This window comes from Takifugu rubripes, chromosome 3 (genome assembly GCF_901000725.2).
Source record: "Takifugu rubripes chromosome 3, fTakRub1.2, whole genome shotgun sequence".
NCBI classification, from domain to species: Eukaryota; Metazoa; Chordata; class Actinopteri; order Tetraodontiformes; family Tetraodontidae; genus Takifugu; species Takifugu rubripes.
Genome location: NC_042287.1, coordinates 2,497,387 through 2,518,278, shown reverse-complemented (window position 1 = coordinate 2,518,278; position 20,892 = coordinate 2,497,387). Strand labels below are relative to the sequence as shown.

The 20,892-nt window shown below is 43.7% G+C and overlaps 2 protein-coding genes across 2 annotated transcripts; one reads left to right on the top strand and one right to left on the bottom strand.

Annotated features, from left to right (window-relative positions):
• The first annotated feature begins 928 nt into the window (after positions 1-928).
• sdcbp2 (syndecan binding protein (syntenin) 2) lies at positions 929-10,781 on the top strand. The gene is made up of 9 exons (XM_003962882.3): positions 929-1,083; positions 2,735-2,786; positions 3,446-3,542; positions 5,360-5,460; positions 5,734-5,898; positions 7,479-7,654; positions 7,873-8,044; positions 8,126-8,217; positions 9,653-10,781. The coding sequence occupies exons 2-9, from the start codon at positions 2,736-2,738 to the stop codon at positions 9,705-9,707; spliced, it is 909 nt and encodes a 302-aa protein (XP_003962931.1). The 5' UTR covers positions 929-1,083; position 2,735; the 3' UTR covers positions 9,708-10,781.
• snphb (syntaphilin b) lies at positions 10,490-20,086 on the bottom strand. Its single transcript, XM_011620731.2, has 5 exons — positions 19,831-20,086; positions 17,133-17,312; positions 16,140-16,248; positions 15,193-15,342; positions 10,490-15,095 (listed from the first exon to the last, which is right to left on the bottom strand). Exons 1-5 carry the CDS (start codon positions 19,925-19,927, stop codon positions 13,178-13,180), a joined length of 2,454 nt encoding a protein of 817 aa, XP_011619033.2. The 5' UTR covers positions 19,928-20,086; the 3' UTR covers positions 10,490-13,177.
• Positions 20,087-20,892: the final 806 nt, after the last annotated feature.

Genomic DNA, 20,892 nt, shown 5'->3' with positions numbered 1-20,892 from the left:
TACAAAGTGACTGTATATAATCACATTTCATATAGCTATCATTATTAATGGACTAGAGTAGAGACTTGTGCATTTCACTTATCATGTTAGTTTACATTTGATCAATATTTTGAGCCACACAAAATATCACTTAACATATACTGTTTGATACAATCATTCAGACGCATGTTACGTAAAATTGGTCTAAGCTAACGAAAGGGTGTATTTAGATTTTGCACTGTTTATTGTAAACAAGATGGATCAGAGAATCTTAAAGCACTTGCCTTTGCCTTTATTTATTATTTGTGTACTATTACGATGCTAAAGTGTACCCGGTGACGATTAAAAATTGAATCGTTGAATCATCGGTAAGGAAGATCTGAATTTGGTTATATTGTGGCAGAACGAGGAACGACTCGGACAGGGCAGGTGGTTTAGACGTCTTTATTCTGCAACCAGCAGACAAAACTAAATGGCGCATTGAACAGTGATCAAGGGCTAACCACGCCATCACCCCATGCGTCACCTGGGTGTGAGATACACTCCCATGTGTCCGCCACAATATTCGTATTGACAACAGTAAACAAGACTGATTCACAGTTCACACTAACAAAAAAATCTCCATTTACAAGTTCTGGGCTGTCTGGTTTAATTTATTGTTTAAAATAAAGAAATAGTGCCAACATAGTGCCAACACTATCATTTATTGGCAAGACCACGAAAGTCTGCAGGAGCTGAGAAAGGTGTTATAACGCTGATTTTAAGTGTGCGGGGCGTTGACTCCGTTTCTTAGCGATAAAGGGCCCTTGTATAGATAGAAAGTCTATTTCAACTATCTGATATCCTGGTATTACTGAGATATTTCCAACGTTCTGAATAGATGTAAGTTCGCCCTCGGTTACTGTGGTAATTAAAGCACCGACCGTCCACGTCGGAGCAGGGGGCGTGGTTTGTGACGTCAACAGCGGCAGTCTTGTATTTTTTTTTCCACCATCGGGAAGTCAGCGGTGACGTCACTTTCCAGAAATCCCCCTCTCTGCGCTTTCTCAGCGACCAGAGCGACGCCAAATCATCTCTCCTCGCAAAATTAATAAAGGAATAAAGGTGAGTCCGGTTTCGTCAAGAGACCGTCATTTCGGTTGTCTTTCCCAATAATAATACCTACGGGGCTGGGATCGCCGAGCAAGCTAGCGGTGCGGGTTTGGTCTTCGCCAGCCCGTGTAACCTTACCTCGGAACAAAAACAGTCGGCGTGCTATTTTTCTGGGGTTCACATAAATACTTTATTCCTTATATTTGCGACTAACGACAGAAATAACTTGGCATTGGCTCAAGTATTTGTTTTTACAGTTATGAACTCCTTAACGCTGTTTAGCAATAATACATGCGCAATGTAATAGTCATGTGACCGACATGAAACGGGAGTAAATAAATATGCGCAAGACAAATGTTTAATGGAGACTATGTCCTAATATCCTCATTCCCCTCTATGAGTATTATCCTAGAAACTACATTTTACTGTTGTTTGCTGTTAAGAAGAGACACTGTTAATGCTTCTTTAATATTAGAGCCGGTATAAAGTAAAGTTTTTATGTTGTTATTCCTCTTGTTTTTTAGTATCTTATGTAAATCATAATAGGAAATTTAGGTGTCTCCTTCATGGAAATAGTTTTATGTTATATAAATACAGTTAAGGAACCATTTAGGACAGCTACAGCAACTTCCATCCATTGTTTCAGTTGTACAAATTTGCAAAGCATGTAATAGCAAGAATTGCCCTGGACAGCTTTTCCAGGCTCAGATGACATTTCCAGGCCCCGTCAGCTTTTCCAGGCCCGTTCACCTTATACGGCACCTACTCTAGTGAACCTGACTGGCTTATGAAGCTGGAGAAATGAGAATCTGATATAACTGGTCAAATTATTTTCTTATTCTAGAAACTAGATGCATCTTTTTACTGAAACTGTAAAAAAGATTGTAACTGTACCGTTTGGACACGACATTTGAGCAGTCATAAAACTAGAATTGACACTTGAGCTAAAAAAGGCAAAAGTAAAGATCCTGTTAAATGTATACTCTCTCCCAGGTGAACAATCATGCCAGCAGGATAATATATGAAGTATTTTTCTCACTGGTATCATTGTTGTATTATTGGGCCTACTTATCATAACTTATTGGTAACAGATGGAATGTTGTTAATTATTGCCATAGTTAACAGTTAATATTGTCATTTATTACTGTGTAATATCTATACATAGACATTCGAGTGTTTGGTGTTTGTATTTGTAATGTCTGATTCATTGTCGTGGTGGTGAATTCATTTCCTGGTCTTTGCTGTGTCTTGTGATCGTGTCACATCAAGAAAGAAAGTTTAGAAATCAGCGATTCTTCTGTTTTTACCCTTGAAAATGACATTTGCAACCATCTTGAAAACGAATCAGAAATGTTCGTCATTGTATAGGAATAAAGAGAAGTGAGATGGTTGGACGGAGCATTCAACAAGGATTAGACCCCAAATGCAGCAGTGTGAGGAGAATGAGAGAGCAGCTTCCTTTTTAAAGAGGGGGGGCAAATTTACATATTGCCTGTTCTATTATATGTGGTTGTGTAACATTTGCATTTTGATATATTTCTGTACCCAAATGTAGCCAGATCTATTACTGCATAAATGCGGAGCGGTTCATTTGGTTGTTTCCCAGACTGCGTTGTCATCCTCTCACCATCTTCCACTCAGTGCTGCTGTGCTTCTTCTTTAGGATGTCCCTGTATCCATCTCTCGAGGACCTTAAGGTCGACAAAGTAATAAGGGTAAGTTGTGGTCCAGGTAGTGCTCGTTTTGCCCATGCGGTTTGTTAGTTTTTATCACTCAAAATGTATCATTAATGTGCATATATAGACTTCCTGTTTGCACACAGCTCTCCCAGTTGCTACATACACTAACAGAATTACACAAAGATTTGGTTGAAAAGTTCAACTCAGGCTTTAAACTCCTTTTCAGCTTCTGTGAGTAAATGCTGTAGGGGGAGGGAGTGCGTTAACATGCCTGTTGCATACAAATTCTCTGAACAAACTGTGGTGGTGAGTGCTTCCCAGTGCTTATAGTCTGCTCAGGAAACAAAGGGAACACTTACATCACACCACCCAGATTTTATTGACTCGAATATTCCACTTGGAGATATGTCTTGGTAATAATGTAAGGGAGATATCCAGATTGTTAACCCATTTATGGCTGGATTAAGGGCATACTAGAAAACAAACCTCTGTTCAATGTCTCTTGATTATCTCTAGTTTGTTCTCCCTACATTATATTTAATGCCTTCCCATGTCCTTTAACACAGAAAAGGATGTCTCACTTCTGGAAAGTTGTTGGACTAACCCAAACTTATGCTGATTTTCTTATTCTGAAAGAAATCAGTTGCAACAGAGTAGTCAAAGTGTGTAAAAGCCGTTTTATTCATTTTTAACAGGCCCAGGCCCAGTTGGCCCAGACGAGCACCCCCATGCCGGCCATCACCGAAGGCTCCTTCCAGCCTCAGCCCATCCCTGCTGAGATGCCTCCATCAAGTGAGTATCACACACTGTTTAGCAACGGGAGGCCTGTGCTTCTGAACATGAGTTGTTTTATAGCTGAGGCCAGAGTGTTTTAAACAGACTCACAAATGAGAATGAAGAATGGGATTAATGCCAACTGCTGGCACGTTCTCTCTGTCTAAGACTCAAGGCTGTGTCATTAATAGTGTGTTACAGTGGCAAATGCTGCATTAGGTATCAAATTATCTGAAAATACTCTCTGGTCTCCTCAGAAACATTCCCTTCATTTCCACTAAAAAGCAATGGGGTCTTAAGAAAGGAGCAGGATGGTGCCAGAGTGTCAGCTGCTGCTCTCCCCCTCATTTGTGTTTCGTCCCTCATTTGTCGTCGCGTTATCAACTTTGCGTTGGATTATTCTGTGAATTTCCTGAAGCCTATACGAACAAAAAAGGTTCCCATTTTTCCGCGTTGGTGCCGGAACCAACCGGCACCAACGCGGAAAAATGGGAACCTTTTTTGGCTAGAACAGGTCGAGGCTTGCGTCTCAATTTTCTCAAACCACATTCCTGTTGTTTTGTATTTTACTCTCCAGTGTAATTTACCGGTAAGTAAGGCTATCAGGAACATTTATGTCGAATGAGAACACCTTCCAGGGCTGCTCCGTCCTATCCCATAGACTAGACTAGGAGTTTTCTCAAACTGCAGAGGCCTTTCTCAATTCATTTGTTTAAAAAAAGAAAACAGGTTGCAACTAATTTTAGGTCCTCCCCTGATGCGTCCATTATAGTCACTCTGAGCACTTCTGCTTCTCCAGTTGATGTTGTCCAGGCTTTCATTTTAAAGTGAGTTTTGGACATTATTGGAGAAAATGTTCCCAGGATAGACTCTGATACCTATGTTCTTAATCATTTTAGACCTAGTTCTAAAGTGGATTCTTTTTATTTCCAAATGCAGTCTTTTTTTTTTAAACAAATATGACATTCTTGATGTCTTGAGCTTTAAGTGGCCTGGTTTTCTGTAGCCGTCTTGTTCTCCCAGCTGGAGCTTTATGATTAGATTTATCCCCTCGAGTTCAAACCACTTTTAAAAATCCACATCCTCTTGTGCCCTTTCAGGCCATGCAGGACAATTTTCTGATTGTTGCTGCTTTTTAATGATCTTTTATATAGTTTTCTGTGTCCTGTCATGACTTATCTAATTAGTGATTAGTGAGTTTTCCTGCCATATAATTAACCTAGGATTGGATTGGATTGATTTTGATTGGATTTCATTGGGTTAGAAAAGGATTGTGTTGTTTAATTAACACTGAGAGAGTTAATCTGTGCTGCCTTGCTGTTAGGCAGTCTAATCTGGTTATTATTGTACCAGTCTATAGCCAAGTAGGGGGCCTGGACTAGGTAAGTGTTTCTAGCCCAAAAAAAGACCTGGACAAATCTATGGAGAGCAGAACTCCACCAAGTGAGCTTCTTAGCCCAGTAAGTCTCTGATGCCCTGCCAGGCCTTTCCAATTTTGACCTGGGCCCGGTAGACTCACCTGCTTGCCAGCTGGCCTAAAGCCTTGGTTGATGGGTGGTAACACTGGCTTCATGACCATGTTCTGTGAGCAGTAGCCGATGATATGTGTTACCTGCGTCACCCTCAGTAGGCTGCAACAGCTGTCAGCCCTCTGTCACTTTTGCCTGTGAACCACCGACACCATCCCAGCAACAGGAAAGGAAGACAGGAAAACACACGTCACTGGTTGTAGAGTATTAGAAAGTACAGCTTTGTCCAAATGTAGAAAGAATGTAGCAACATAGAATCGAAGATAAGCAATTTCTCAGCTGCCACCCCTCTTATCCTTCCTCTAGGCTTGTACCCAAACCTGGAAGAGCTTGGAGACTACATGGGTCTGGCTTTGAACAGCCAAGAAGTGCAGGAGAACCTGGCTCTACTACCCGTCGCTGCCAATGTACGTGTGTGCACTTGTCCTCTTGTCTTGAACTGTTATTTAGGTACTGGTTCCATACAGGGTCCATACTCTGGATGGCTTTTTGACAAATAAGCACAAGGGAGAAATAACAATAAAATATGTCAAGGGAAAGTGTTTCTGGTTTCTCACACCAATGGCTGAGTATGTCACATTAAGTGAGACAATTATAGTGATGTAATTAACATAAATGATCTGCCTTTTTACCCTTTTCCTTTCCTCGTGTCACTTCATTTAATGCCTCCACCATTTCAGCAAGTAGCAGTGTCCTCCGGCTCAGCCATGATGGGGATGGTGCGGCCTGTGACAGGTGCAGATATCGGCATCAGGAGAGCAGAGATCCGTCCAGGGCTGCGGGAGATCATCCTCTGCAAGGACCAGGATAGAAAAGTGGGCCTCCGACTGCGGGCCATTGACAACGTAAGCCACGACCAACTATCTTCTGTCACTGGAAGAATATTACAAACAATTACAGAGAAATGTGAAGGCTGTCCATGATTTTAGGGTGCCAGCAGCTGAGTCTGAGCAAGGCACCGAACCCCCAAATACTCTCATAGGGCCCTGGAGGAGCTGGCGACTCATTCCCAGCTCATTTGCCCGTATGCAGCTGGGATATACTCCCTGTGACCCTGAACGGGATATAGTGGTCAAGAAAAAGAAGAACCTGTGTGAACTTCCAGTTCAAAATGTCAGTCCTTGATTAGAGCAGCACAGTTTGGTCCAACCTAAGGCTGAGGTCTGGCATACAACCCTGTCACCAGCATCAACATTATAGACATTTTCCAGCAGTTGTCATTCATCATAGTGCAAGCAACTGGCACTCGTGGGGGGTTTTGCCACACTGCAAACCACCTTTAGCCCATTGGGGTCCTCAATAAAAATTAAACTCAGTCCTGGATATGGACTATAGACTATACACACTTGCAGATGCTTGCAGTGGAAATTGGGGGTCAATCGGAGACGTTTTGGGGGTCTGTGACAGAAAAGGAGGATTAGCTCAACCAATGGAAACTAGAACTTGTCTTTAGTTAATGGGAGCTGTAAATAAGGCCACCCTTTCATGACTGGGGACTGACAACACTGCTGTAAACTTTGCGATCGGTCCATCCAACCATCACAACACGATTTGATTTTACTCATGTAATTGAGATCCAGGAACAGGACCGCCCCATCAATATTATGTAAATAAGTACGAGGACTTTGAGTGTGACGGGACTGTGGTAGTATGAGGAAAACTTCACTGGAGATGGTAGTATGAAAAGCAGCACTGAGGTCCAGCAGAACCAGCATAGAGACCAGTCCATGATCTGAAGCTATGAGAAGATCATTAGTAACTTTAAGAAGTGCTGTTTCTGTGCTGTGATGAGCTCTAAAGCCTGACTGAAACATCTCAAACAGGCTGTTCCTCTGCAGGTGCTCCAGTAACTGAGTCACCACCACCTTCTCAAGAACTTTAGAGATAAAAGGAAGGTTGGATATTGGCCTATAGTTTGCTAATACGTCAGGATCCAGTGATGGTTTTTTAAGCAACGGCTTAATCACTGCCACCTTGTAGGACCGGGGTACATAACCTGACACTAAAGAACCATTGATCTGGTCCAGGATAGAACTGCCTATCAGTGGTAGAACATCCTTCAACAGGTGTGTTGGGATGGGATCTAAAAGACACGTGGTGGTCTTGGATTTCTGAATTAGCGAAGACGCCTCAGAAAAATATATAGGGCTGAAGGAGCTTAAGGGTTCATTGGAGAAACTGTATGTTCCCACAGTCAGCACATCTGGTGATGGTCCAGTTGTAGGGATGGCCTGGTTAGCTTTCTCTCTGGTAGCTAGAACTTTATCAGTGAAGAAGCTCGTGAAGTCTTCACCACTAAGGGAAGAAGGGATACGCGGATCTAAAACACTGTGACTCTTTTGCAGCGTCCATCTCTTTGATTTCTGCCTTTGTTATACTATCTCCCTGTATACCTTACATTTACTTCAACTCTTTATTTGCGCAGGGAATTTTTGTGCAGCTGGTGCAGGCTAACTCACCTTCAGCCCTGGCTGGCCTCCGTTTTGGGGACCAGGTCCTTCAGATCAATGGGCAGAACTGTGCTGGCTGGAGTGCAGACAAGGCCCACAAGGCCCTGAAAACTGCAAGTGAGACCCGCATTGAGCTTGTGGTTAGAGACAGGTGAGCAGTGAATAACCTGTATAATAACCTTCTGTGCTGTTGGGATGGGCTGGGATGTGTTCTGGGTCCAGTTGGACCAGTTAATGTGGCTCTGACCTGTTGAGGATTGCTTCTGTTTCAAAGATTGCTAACATGTGTAGCACTGGATGGATGGATGGTAGATGGATAGATGTGGATCATATTAATATATCATATTAATGTGTGGTGTGTGTTTTCAGGCCATTTCAGCGCACCGTCACCATGCACAAAGACAGCACCGGCCACGTGGGCTTTATCTACAAGTCTGGAAAGATCACCTCCCTGGTCAAGGACAGCTCTGCTGCCCGTAATGGCCTGCTGACTGACCACTACATTTGTGAGATCAATGGGCAAAATGTTATTGGACTCAAGGTTGGACATCAATTTCCTCTGAATGTAATTTAAAAGTTAGTATTTTGGTCATACATCATTGTTTTTCTGGCACCATTTTAGGACTCCCAGATCAAGGACATTCTGACCACCTCTCCCACTGCAATGACCGTCACCATCATGCCAAAATTCATTTATGAACACATGATTAAGAGGTAAGGCTGCAGCGGTTTGGTTAATCCTTTGGTTTGTTGTTGCAACCAAGTAAGTGTTTGATGTAAATCTCCTACTGTTGTAACAAGTTTTGGTGGTTTAATCACATAATCTTTAACTTTACAATTAAACTAGCAAACATTGCTATCAAAAAATGCTGGTATAGGGAACACACGTCACTGTTGAACTCCTAGTCCACGGGTTCTCAAGTGGTCTTACTCTGGGACCCAAGGGTTCACTTGTCATTGAGTCACAACTAAGGATGGGTGATACCACACTTTTGGGATTCGATACGATACCGATACTTTTTCTTGTATTTTCATCGATACCGATACCGTTCATTTCTTACTGGCAATTTTTGTCAGTCAAAATATTACATTTAAGACAAATCACAAGACAAATACAGACCATTTATATACAATTTATTATGGTCAATTGATTACTAGGATTTCCTTATCCTTTAAACCTGCGTTTAAACGCTGTCTCCTGTCACGTGACATGGGCCAGCTCAATACGCCGCCAGGTATAGGGGTGTCCCGGCACATATTAATTTAAGTAACTAATCTAAAACGGCGGAAAGTGATGCATATACCCCCAATTTTATTTTTTTTTGTTAGTATCGATATTTATAAAAGAAAATCGATACCAAATGAGTAGCTTGTGAGTATCGATATATTGATACCACGGGATCGATCCGCCCATCCTTAGTCACAACTCACTTTTGGGGTTTCTGTCCCTTCTTGTCCTTAATGAAGAAAAATCCACATTTTAAATACCCCGGTTCATTAGGTTTTGCTATTTTACCTCCGCAAACAAATCATAGTTACCCTGGTTAGCACCCAGATGGCTGTGTGCATCTGATGCATGAATTCCAAAATAAGTTATTTTTATAAAATAGAAAAGACAAGTCCAATGTCAGATGCACATTAAATATTTTTATTTTTTGCCTGGCTGCGACCCATCCATGATGAATCTGTGACCCACTTTTAGGTCGCAACCCATAAGTTGAGAACCACTGCTGTTGCAAGTTATTTTAGATTTGAATTTATTCTTTATTTATTCACGATTCTGTGTTTCTCCATGGTTTTGGTTTGTGTTTTGTTATGTTTTAGTTGAAATGTTTCAATCCCTAGAAGTGGAAGCACATGTGCCACAAGATGAATTTACATTTAAAGAAAGAAATCAAAAAAAATTTATATCCTCAGTGCAAAAATTTACATTTTTAGGGTCCTCAGAGCCGTTCTTGGCTCTTTGATTTACTCTTTAACAAATGTATCCGGAGTTGTGGTGGACTCTAAATGATCAAACTAAATGATCATTTAGAGTTTTTCTAAACTCTAAATGATTTTCCTCTGAGAACCTTGTGATTCTAGCGTAATGATGTATAAAGAGTGGTTTTACCAGCAACTAATTAACTGTTCTTATTCTTTAACCCAGGATGTCCTCTGGTCTGATGCGCTCAGTCATGGATCACTCTGTTCCAGAAGTGTGAAGATGATGAAAGGCTGGAAATCTTTCTTCAAAACTCAATATGTCTTTATCTTTCTCTGACCACATTGAATCATAATCAATAATTATGCCATTTCTTACCATCTTTGTTTTGCCTTTTTCTATTCTGTTGTTTACTTGTGCTTTTATATTTTTCTGATATGTCTAATGTCGACAACCTTTTTTGCTCCTAGTGTAGTTTATTTTTCTGGATATTTCTTTTCTGAGTAGTATTGGTTTTTCTTTATGAATCATGCACATTATTCTGGATCCAGAGCTTCCCCATTATTTTAGATCAAACCATTGGCATCTATTTTAGCTCATCAGAACCAATCACATCATCCAATGCCTGGACTACAATGTGTAAATAATTGAATTAAAACCTGGTAAACTCGGGGCATCATTCAACATTTGCTGTACAGTCATTCAAAAAAATGACTAACATTTTTTCAATAGGTGGAAATCAATGCTGTGATGACATTTTTTTTAGGTTCTGTATTTACTGTTTCTGTGTCAGATGCTGTGTTCAGGAGCCTTTTAGTGTAGTGAAGGTTTGTGGAGGATCCAGCCCCTCTGTGGTGCCTGCGCTACGGGATGTTGGAAAGCACAAGTTGAATCATCAGTCCAGTCAGGCATCTGGTGGGGGGGGGGGGTCAGCATGGTCAAGGCCTGGCACTATAGGCAAACCTATTAAGTGCACTTTCCAGAACCTTGTGAAGAGGTTGTCTATCCTTCAAACATTTCATTTTTCTTAGTTTTTTCTGTGGATGATGCTTCATGTGTTGATTTGACAAGTTGTGGGTACAAACATACAGAAATCGAGTTCCATCCAAATTAAAAGCGTTGAGATTCTTGCTCCGGTTTTGTCCTCTGTACTATTCATTCCTGGAAAGATGGGCACCATATAGCGTCCAATTATTGCTCTGAATTCTCTTCTTGTCTGAATGCATGTCTTTGAAGCATATGCAATCTCAATAACAGAACTTTCATTCTTTAAAAAATGATAGAAAATGTTTATATAGCAATGTAATCAAGATAATATTGTCAAAACCATTAAACCTTCTTTATGTTCATTTTAGCCTGGGGTCATGTTTTTCTTCCCTATTCAATCGCCTAGTAAATAAATGTAGAAAAATATGTCAGGGATGCGACATATACACAGCAGGCGCTGCCACAGATGGAGACACACTCGAGTCATTCAGTCACACACAGAAACAACAGACATTTTCCTCCATGTGGTTTAATATAGAAGCTACGGATGTTTACAAGGTGGGGGGAGACAGGTTACTCAGTTACTTTACGCCATGCATTATCACGTTATTTGGACATATTTGTGATACATAAAGACACCTTAAGATTTAAAACCTATTGCAGCACCCCCCACTTATGGCTTCCACCACAAAGAACAGAAAACTCAGGCGTTCTACAGGTGGTGAATAGATCACAGAGTTTGATGCCTGGCTTCATCATTGCACACTCGTTTATGATTATGAAGACTATGTTTATGTTCGTTACAGGGGGAACATATGTGTTTAATTATTGAACCAACTAAAGCCACATAAACGGTTAAATCCTCTCTTATTAGAACAATCTTGACCAAATGGAAAATCTGAATGTGAGACTTATTAGAGCCCACATCAACGCGCGTTATAGCACATGTTATATAGCATTTCAGCCATACCAACCGTGCCTTTTAGCTAAAAAGTAAACCAAACAATAAGAGGCACACTATTGTGCACGGAGGTCAAGAAAGAGGTGTTTCTGCAGAAGCAGAAGCTCAGTATATATGTTGGTTAGATTTACTGATCTTTTGGTATTTTCTCTTTACATAAATGGCAGCAAGAGGTGGCTGCATGCACCAGGATCAGCAAAAGGTCACGCGTGAGTGGGGAAGAAGACATCCCCAGACTTGACGTGAGTTGAAAACAGCTAGTGGTGAGGAGGGGACTACTGCAGACAGATGAATGAAAGCCAAACAACAGCGATTGTGCCGAGTCTCCGCGACGGCTCCATGAATTCACACACCTTCACGTCGTTCTCTCCCTTTTAAAGCAGAATTTGAACCTGATACTTTTCATTGCTTTTCTACGTATGGCCATTTGGAAAGCCCTGACATCAGCAGGTGATCTCAGGAAAGACTCCTAAAGATGCAGATCGTCAACGTACACCTAAGGATTTGCAGGAATATACAGCTCTCATCTAGACAACAGACACAAATTTCAAGTAAATTCTTAAAATGCATAAAGTGAAAGAGTGCAAAATATGGACTTCAAGGCAGATTGTTTTTCCATCCATTACATTCACAAATCTCCATGTGATCACACACACACATTATATACATATGCCAAAAACTATACAGGTGTCTGTAATTCATTCCATTTCAATTTAACCTGAACTTGCTAAACTTCAGTTCTGTATTTATTAAAATGCAGAAAAAGTAAAAGCCAACATTCTCCCTCCTCAAACACCTGCTTCCACCTGAAAGATGGTGTGGTACTGGAGAAACACACACACATTAAAATCATGGTGACAAAGACCGACTATAAACCCGCGCTAGATTCTTCCGCTTGTGGAGTATTTCATGCAGACGCGTGACAAAAACATCCAATGAAGTCATTCAGGTCGTAGTGAGCCTGATAAACATTGGAGGAATTTCAGCGGTTTTCCCTGTAAAATGGGAAAAGATGTGTTCGGAGTTTCAGTGGTAGTTTCTGAGAGAGGGGGTGAACCACATCCCGTCACATCAATTTTCTTGACAGCATACGTTTAAGTTATCACTTGTGCGTCTAAGTGTAAGCATGACCCAACATGAACACGGAGCTAATGACAAATCCAAAAATATAAATAAAATGAATCATCTAAACATAGACGTCGCCCCCTAGCGGTCAAACCTGTATAACAGATCAGGCGCCCACAGATGGAGCAGCTTCACTCTTACAGTAACAATCCATACCATAAAAGTGAATGAAACACTTTATTTGACATCAGACCCGGTGAGGACCTACTGCTACCTCTGTGAGAGTCATTCTCGGTGGACACAGCTGAGCCTTTGCGCTCTGGTGAGAGGCCTTCGAACCTTTGTCCTTGGTACTTCTGTCACCAGACACTGTGCAATAGTTCTGTTCCCGTTTTTTTTTTTTTTTTAAATGACAGCAGATTTTCTGCCTGGATACGGAATATTTGGCTGGACAGACAGATAAATAGATGGCTTCATAGCAGTATTAGTAGTATTAGCTTACATCTTCCTAGCAACAGCAATGACATATTGTGAGCACAATAGCACAAGCAAATCAGATATTTGGAGACTTCGGCCAGAAATAATCTCCCTGCTCTGTAATCCACCAAACCTCGAAGCCATTCAAATTCAGTTCCACATGATCAGTCTCATCTATCACTAGCAGAGAAAACCAGACAAATGCACAAATGTTTTACACAAATGTGTGATTAAGGAATGAAGTGCTATTATTAGTTGGGCTATATTATTGATCCACCCTGGTCTCCTCCCCCTGCCGGGTAATGCCTAAGCCCGCCTCCTCTCCGCAGCGAATGCAGGGCAACGGTGCAGCAGCCGCGCAGCAGTGACCCGAAGTGATACATGGGCCGCGCGTCTCGAGCGGGGCTGCGACAAAGCCACGCCACGGTCGGGACCATTGGGATGGCAACGGCTAGTAGATCCACCAGGAAGTGACGGCTCCAGTAGCTCTTCTGGATTTGATCACAGCCAGGCATTTCTCCGTCTTCTGCAGTGCCGTTCCCTGTGTCGCTCTGTCCTTTATCTTTATTTTCCTCACCCTTCTCACCCAGAACGTCAACACCGGAGACCGTAGCTTCAGGGGACGTGGACCTTCTTGGCTGGGAGGTGTGGGGCTCTTCCATCTTTGTTGCTTGTGGGCAAACTGAGTTTCCCGCCGCCTCCGACTGGGTAGATCTGGCTTCTTCTCGTCTATTTTCCACAGTAAGGTGTTTTTCTCTTGTCTCATGATTTCCATCATTGCACCTCTCGAATGCGAGCTCACTCTGGATCTCTCTCGATGGCTTTAAAGAATCCAATTTCACAATTTCAGCGGCCACCCAGAGCGTCCCCTCCTTTTGTCCCACCGAGCCCGTCTGCGTATCGTCGTCTGACAGACTTGCAGCTTCGGTTGTTTCATCCTTTGTTTGTGGCGCCGGATGTTGCGTCGGATTTCCCCGATGATGCTCGCCGTCGGTTCCTTCCTCGGGTCCCTCTCTCGCGGCACTCGGAGGACCTTCTGCGGAAGCGGAGCACGGCAAAGACGGGGCGGGGCACAGGTTTGGCTCGACGCACGTGCTCATGACGGTTGCCGTGGTAACTGATGTGGTGGCAGTGATGGAGTCCAGCTCCTCCCCCGTGTCAGACAACCAAGTGGAGGTGGGGCTGCACGCCTGTGAGCGGAAAGTGCGTTGCTCTGCGATGGTATCCAGATCGTAGGAGCAGCCGCCCGTCATCGGTAAGCTCGAACTCTCCGTCTGAATGCCCGTCTCTCGCAGGGCGTGCACACAGAGGTGATGCTGGGACAGGTACGGGTGACTTGTACAGCCCATTCTGCCCAGCGTGCACAGAAAAGGCACCGGTTGCTCACCAGTAGGCGGTTTGTCGCACACGCAAGGGTATGATAGCGTTTGGGGGACAGGGTGGCTCAGACTGTGAGGAAAAGAATGAGGTAAAGTTTGGGAGAAGGTCTGAGTCTGAGAGCTGGACAAAGAGTTGGGCAGCGAGTGGGATAACGTTTGCGTGTAGGAGTTCAGTAAAGAGGCAGTTTCCTCGGAAAGGAAGGCAGCCTCCAGGAGCAGGTCTGCCCTGCTGGGAATGCTCTCGCCGGAGCACACGAAGCCACTGTCGTGGGCGCCGTCACCAGACAGGCACGGGAAGTCGAGGCCGTGTCCGTTACGGTCCGGCAGCGTTTGGTCACTGAGCTTGGTGTAGGTTGAGCTCCGGGTCAGAGAGCGGGCTGGGGAATTACCGCACGAGCAAGAGTTCTTCCCTGCTACATTAGCTTTGGCTATCCCCCCAGGACTTTCGCCTGAAACCGATGCTGGGGCCGAACCCCCAACATAGACTCTGCATCCTGGTACGGGCTCTCGGTCCCGTGCCAGTCGAGCCTGAGCCAGCTCCATGTGGACCAAGAAGTTCTCCAACTTGTGGTTTTGAGCGTTGATGTCCTTGAAGTAGTTCTGGACGTCCACGTCCATGTTGATCCCATCGGCATCACTGAGCCTGGCACAAACGGTGTCCACAGCTTGTTTGAGCTGCTGGATCTCCAAACGGGCCTCCTTCAGAGCCAGCTGAGCCTCCACGCGGTGACATTCCTCTTCCACCCACTCTTCTTGCATCCTGTACAGCTGGCTCCTCAGATCATCTATCTCTGTATCCCTGAAAGGTCAAATCCCAGAGAAGCCAGGCAGACTTTTAGATGCAAGTGGGCTCAGGATGTGAAAACCAGTTAAACCAGTTGGAGGATGGATCTTACCTGTCTTGGAGAGTGTTGACCGTTTCTTTTAACCTGGCTCGCAGGTGTCTGATACACACCTCTTTCTGTTGCAGAGGGGTGAGGTATTGTTCTGGTGGGGGCGGACGGATACCATGATTGTCGGTGCAGGATTTGTACCTCTGATGATGCCTAGGACATAAAAGTCATTGACAAAAATGATCCCGATCATGTAAATGATCATATTTTGAGGGTCATCTAATTAGGTTCACATCTTAGTTCTGCTGCTATAGGCCGAGGCTGCCGGGGTCCAGAAACAGGATCACCTGATCACCAGGCTGCTGGCACCCTGCTGGGTCATGGCTGCCTCTCCTCGACTCGCCTCGAACCCAGAACCCTCCACTTCTCAGCCCAGCCCCCACCCCAAGACATTAATGTATCTTTAAATATCATTTATTACTTTGGGACAATTGTATTCATTATTTATCACATCACATTTTCTTGATTGTTCATATTTAAAGTTGAAGTTTAGTTTACATGGTGAATGAGTGTATCTACTGTTAATGATTATTATAGTATTTAATTACATCATCATTTACTATAACTGTGCTCCTCACATGATCAGTTGTTTCGCACATTTAGATACAATTGTTATATTTATTGATTTCATGCTTTCTGACAAATTCAAAATAATTCCAAAATAACTTTTTGTATAAATATGAACAAAGAGTCACATTCAACAGGGAGAGCATCTTTAAAATATAGCTTTATATTATATAATAATAACCAGCTACATTAAGAGGCCCTGCGCCTCTTTTTCTAACCTTTAGGTTTTATAGTCATTAAGTTTGAGGAGGTTTGGATTTACCTCCAGTTTCTTTTGCCTGTAGGAATAAATCAGGAATATCAGAGTGTTGAGAGGGACTAGAGGAATAAAGATTCATATTCTTCACCTTTAACAACCAACTTCTGTCCTTAAACAAACTCACCGTTTGGTAGGGCTGCAGTCGCTGCCTTTACAGGAGCTGGAGGTGCTGCTGCTGGCGGAAGCGTTGCCACAGAGGTCTCTCCCCCCCCACTGGGGCCGTTGCTCGTTTGCTTAGCAATAAGAAGCGACATGTAAATGTGCACCGACGCTCACCAACGAAAAACACCACAAGCAGGGACGACGGGGGGGGGGGGCGCGCGTTGCCTTTCTGCGTCTAAACCACGCACGGGGTTAAGTTGGGGCATATTTGTGGGCCAACATAACTTATTGGACACCGCTACGTTGGATAGTTGTGCAAAAGGTTGTAAGTGAGGGCGGAGCTGGAGGCAACACAGTTGCCCTCCACGTGTCGCTTGTAATGTGTTTGCATGAATATACATATATGTATATATATGTGCGTGCGTGTGTGTGTGCGTGTGTGTGTGTGTGTGTGTGTATATGGCTCCGCCCTCACTTACAAGGCCAGAGAATACCAGCATGCACATTTCTGTAATTTTGAAGCAGATGATAGGTTTGTTTTCCCACCACTCAGTCGAGGTATTAAAAGAGGCAGGGTAAGGTCAGGGGTTACATGATATGGTATAAAATTACAGTAATACTAATTCATGTGGAAGATTAGCTCAAACCTCTAGTTTCACATCTTAATTTCTTCCCATTATTTTAGCTTATCTGATGTTTCCTAGACAAAAATAAGCATGTTTATATATGCTTGTGTATTATTGAAAAAACATAAGCAGCAATCAGCAAGTGTAAAGCCGCTAGCAGCCATTAGCATCTAGCATGTTGACAACACAACCATTTTCTTAATCACGCCTCTGGGTTGATGCATCTCCTTTGTTTTATTTATTGTCTGTGTAAATTAAAATCGGTCATTATTGGGGCAGGTATCAAGTCTTCCTATGCATGTTGTTTTGGTCACATAATGATAATTACAACAGGAAACAGCGAACATTGTCACTGATGTAATAAAGATAAAGAGTAACATAAAACAAACCGAGAACGAGGGGTAGAGGGGGAGCCTTCCGACAGGACGTGGCGGTCTGGAGACCTCGTGGAGGACAGTCCTTTACTGGGGGATTTAGAAGATCCATAGCCTTTAGTTGGATGCATTGAGACCATACAGCCTGCCTCCATGGGAACGTAGTCAAGCTCCACAAACTTGCAGTAATCAAATCTGACAAAGTGGAGACAAAAGACCATCAAATGAGAAGCAAGATCAACACATTTGTGCTGAGCACGTTGGAATATTCTGCTGATATTTCTGCCGATGGGAAACGGGCCGCTCACGGGACAACCTGTCACACACCAAAGCAGGAGAGGAGAGGAGAGGAGAGGAGAGGAGAGGAGAGGAGAGGAGAGGAGAGGAGAGGAGAGGAGGAGAGGAGAGGAGAGGAGAGGAGGAGAGGAGAGGAGAGGAGAGGAGAGAGGAGAGGAGAGGAGAGGAGAGGAGGAGAGGAGAGGAGAGGAGAGGAGAGGAGAGGAGAGGAGAGGAGAGGAGGAGGAGAGGAGAGGAGAGGAGAGGAATGAGGAGAGGAGAGAGAGGAGAGGACGAGGATGAGAAGGAGAGGAGAGGAGAGGAGAGTGAGAGGAGAGGAGCGGAGGAGAGGAGAGGATGAGGAGAGAGAGGAGAGGAGAGAGAGGCGAGGAGAGGAGAGGAAAGAAGAGAGGAGGAGAGGGAGAGGAGAGGAGAGGAGAGAGGAGAGGAGAGGAGAGGAGAGGAGAGGAGAGGAGAGCCCAGCTGCACTTTACTGAGACAGAATGTGTAGATGTGGAGAAATATTGATGTGACGGTTTCTGATTTATCTGAACCAGAACAAATTTCAGTTTAATGTTGAACCCAATCAAACCGTGTTGCTCAATTCCCGCTTTAACTGAATTTGGAGCAAAATGTATTTTATAAAGCACCACAGAAAGCTTGACCTCCCCCAAAAAAGTGTGTTTTAAGGGTGTTTTGTTGGTTTGATTCTCAATGTGTAAAAGATGGGTTGTTTAAATTTAAGTTGAGTGTGTGTGTGTGTTTGTGTAGGTACATTTTGTGAATCAGTACTTTATACAGACAATTCCAAAACAGTATTCGCATCATTGCACTAAATTCCCAGGTTGCAGATATACAGTTTATACATCTTTGCTCAAACACTGATAAAACATATTTACTGATTCCAGAAAGAAAACTGTACTGTGGATACTCTGATGTCTGTGTGTGTGTGTGTGTCTCCATGGAACTTTGTCAGGTTTACACACAGATCTTCAAGCACTGAGACCTACTTAACAATTGATGAAGAAACAAAAAGATTTAAGATGAGACTTGTCCAGACAGCTCTACTCATCAATGGACACGCTGCATGGCTCATTGTTTTTTTAATTGTCAGAATCATTTCATGAGAAGAGCTAAAAAATAAACTAAAACCTTTGATCCTGGAAGATCTGAACTCTCCGTGACCAGGGGATCAGGCCTTCATTAGACTTTTAGCTTGCAAATGAAAATGATTGACAGCTAGAAAGCAGCAGAAGGCTGTAGCAGCCTATAGCAACGTGTCTTCAGCTTCATATTTCCTCAGTTCAGGATGTAACTAAGTGAGCAGGAACAGAGCCAAGATCTGGAGGCCAAGAATAATGCCAGGGGGAACTGCTCAAAAGCAAGTTCGACCCCGGTCTGACAGCAGAAGCCCTCCAGGAAGGTTCGGCAGACTCAACTGTTCAGCTACACCAGCACCAATATGGACTCAAGGGAAGAGTCTTCAGAAGAAAACCTCTCCTGTGTCCTCCACAGAACTCAGCAAATGAAGCAGCGAGGGTCAAACACAACCCCAGATGGCGTGTTTGAAGACCAAAGGGCATCAAATTTGATGAAAAGACCACTTGTCTGAGTGTCCATCACTGGGGTGGATGCATTCTGTTTGGGGTTGTCCTGCAGTCAATGAAACATTGGATGTTTCAGGGGAAATTAATTCCACCAAATTCCATCCAAAGCTTCTACTGTCGGTTTCTCTTGTCCTGAAACATCACAAAAACATTTGTTTGTGGGACAAACATTCAGGCCCACAATCAGACCCAATTCAGAGGACCTGCAGAGACGCCATGCAAACTCCACGCAGCAAAGCTCCTGGGCATGAGGGGGGGATTCACACCCTCCTCTCTGTGAGGTGACAGTGCTCACCACTGCACCATCATGCCCCCCCCCCCCCCCCCCCACACACACAGCCAGATCACACAGGATGGAGGACATCCAGTGACTCCAACAGCACAGAGGTAATCAGAAACACGATTTGGAGGCGCCACTCGCAACTTCGGACAGCTGTCCCTGCGTTGTCCCTCAGGTGGGACATTCCGTGTCCACACAGAAAATGCTGCAAGGTCAAACTGCAACGGGCGATCTGTCACGACTTCCTGCGTCTTGCACATCCGACACACAAGCGCACCTCCTTCAACCGGATGAGGCGCAGGCGGCAGATGTGAGGTCGGCTCTGACGCCGATGCTCTGGAAGATTTGCAGTTTTGCAAACGTGCCAAAGAATAGACCAAATAAAATAAATCTGCAGCCAGCACATCTGGATAAAGAGACCAGAAGCGGCTCCACGCGACGCAGCGAGCACAATAGCTCTTGTCTGCAGCCTCCAGATGTTTGTCTGTCTGTAGCAGAAATGTGGCGGCGACGCCGCGTTATTGTAACGGTGAACCCGGGCCCCGCGTACCTGTCACCCCTCCCCGCAGCCATACTAGTCGGTCATCATCGTGTTGCCGTCTGTCTTCCCTCCGATGCATGTAGGCCTGATCCCGACTGTCAAACATGGGAATCCATCAGGTCCAAGTATGCGGGAGCGGCGGGAGGTGCGTTTTATGTCTGTTGCGGGGGGTGACACGCTGTTGAAAACATCTGCACCGCATTAGGAAAGCAAAACACCGGATTTGGTTCTCCAATGAGAGGGCTGCGGAGCGCGGGGACCCGGAAGTGACGCAAAGTTGCGGGATTTCTTTCTCTAAAAAAAAAACAAAACAGAAAAACTTACTTTTGAAATCAGCAGCTCCCCTGTTTCCTCTAATGACCTTCATTTCTAACCATGAACGTGACGCAGCAGCTTCTTTAGCAGTGACTTTGAGGTCTGACCCTCCCTCTGCAGCTTTATAATACACTTCACTTTTTCAATGAAAGAAATTAGCATTTTGATGCACCTTTAGTTTAAGTTATTACGTTTACGTCATCATTTCTCTCATTCCTGACCAAGACATGTGGCCTTGGTTACTGTAATATTCTTTATTATCAGGGTACCCATGGGACAATTCTGTCATTTACGGTAGTCAAATGCGCCTGCGGGTATATTGTGATAGTTACGTGAGTACCCGGATATACGGAAGTGTCAGACGTGTTGTGACCGGGAGATTTAAGAGAGAATGAAAACTTCATCTTTACAAATACCATTATGACCTCAGTTGCAATTACAATTTAAACAACGTTCATAGTCCATAAAATCATATATTAATGCCTCCAAGATGTCTTATCTGTTGATAAAATTTTCCTTAATTAGTGGCTTTCATTATGGATTTGTGTTCATTGTCTTCTAACACGCGTTAATATTTATCACCTTTTGCCATCACTGACACCATCCAAAACAAACCTGCCACATTATTCATTAAAGCAGGATTGAAGAGTTTAAATTAAACTGTCTCCCTGGAAGTGACTGATAACTACTGGTCTGAACTGGTATTAGACCACAATAACTGCCTGTTTTTAATGGCTCTGCTACTTTTTTTCTTTA

Excerpts from the sequence above, each read along its gene's own strand:
- sdcbp2 (XM_003962882.3), top strand. The coding sequence starts at position 2,736 with ATGTCCCTGTATCCATCTCTCGAGGACCTTAAGGTCGACAAAGTAATA. Across the intron at positions 3,543-5,359 it reads TGCTGAGATGCCTCCATCAA|GCTTGTACCCAAACCTGGAA; the intron begins GTGAGTATCACA and ends TCCTTCCTCTAG. Across the intron at positions 7,655-7,872 it reads GAGCTTGTGGTTAGAGACAG|GCCATTTCAGCGCACCGTCA; the intron begins GTGAGCAGTGAA and ends GTGTGTTTTCAG.
- snphb (XM_011620731.2), bottom strand. The coding sequence starts at position 19,927 with ATGTTTGACAGTCGGGATCAGGCCTACATGCATCGGAGGGAAGACAGA. Across the intron at positions 15,343-16,139 it reads GACTGCAGCCCTACCAAACG|GCATCATCAGAGGTACAAAT; the intron begins GTGAGTTTGTTT and ends TTTATGTCCTAG. Across the intron at positions 15,096-15,192 it reads GTCAACACTCTCCAAGACAG|GGATACAGAGATAGATGATC; the intron begins GTAAGATCCATC and ends TTGACCTTTCAG.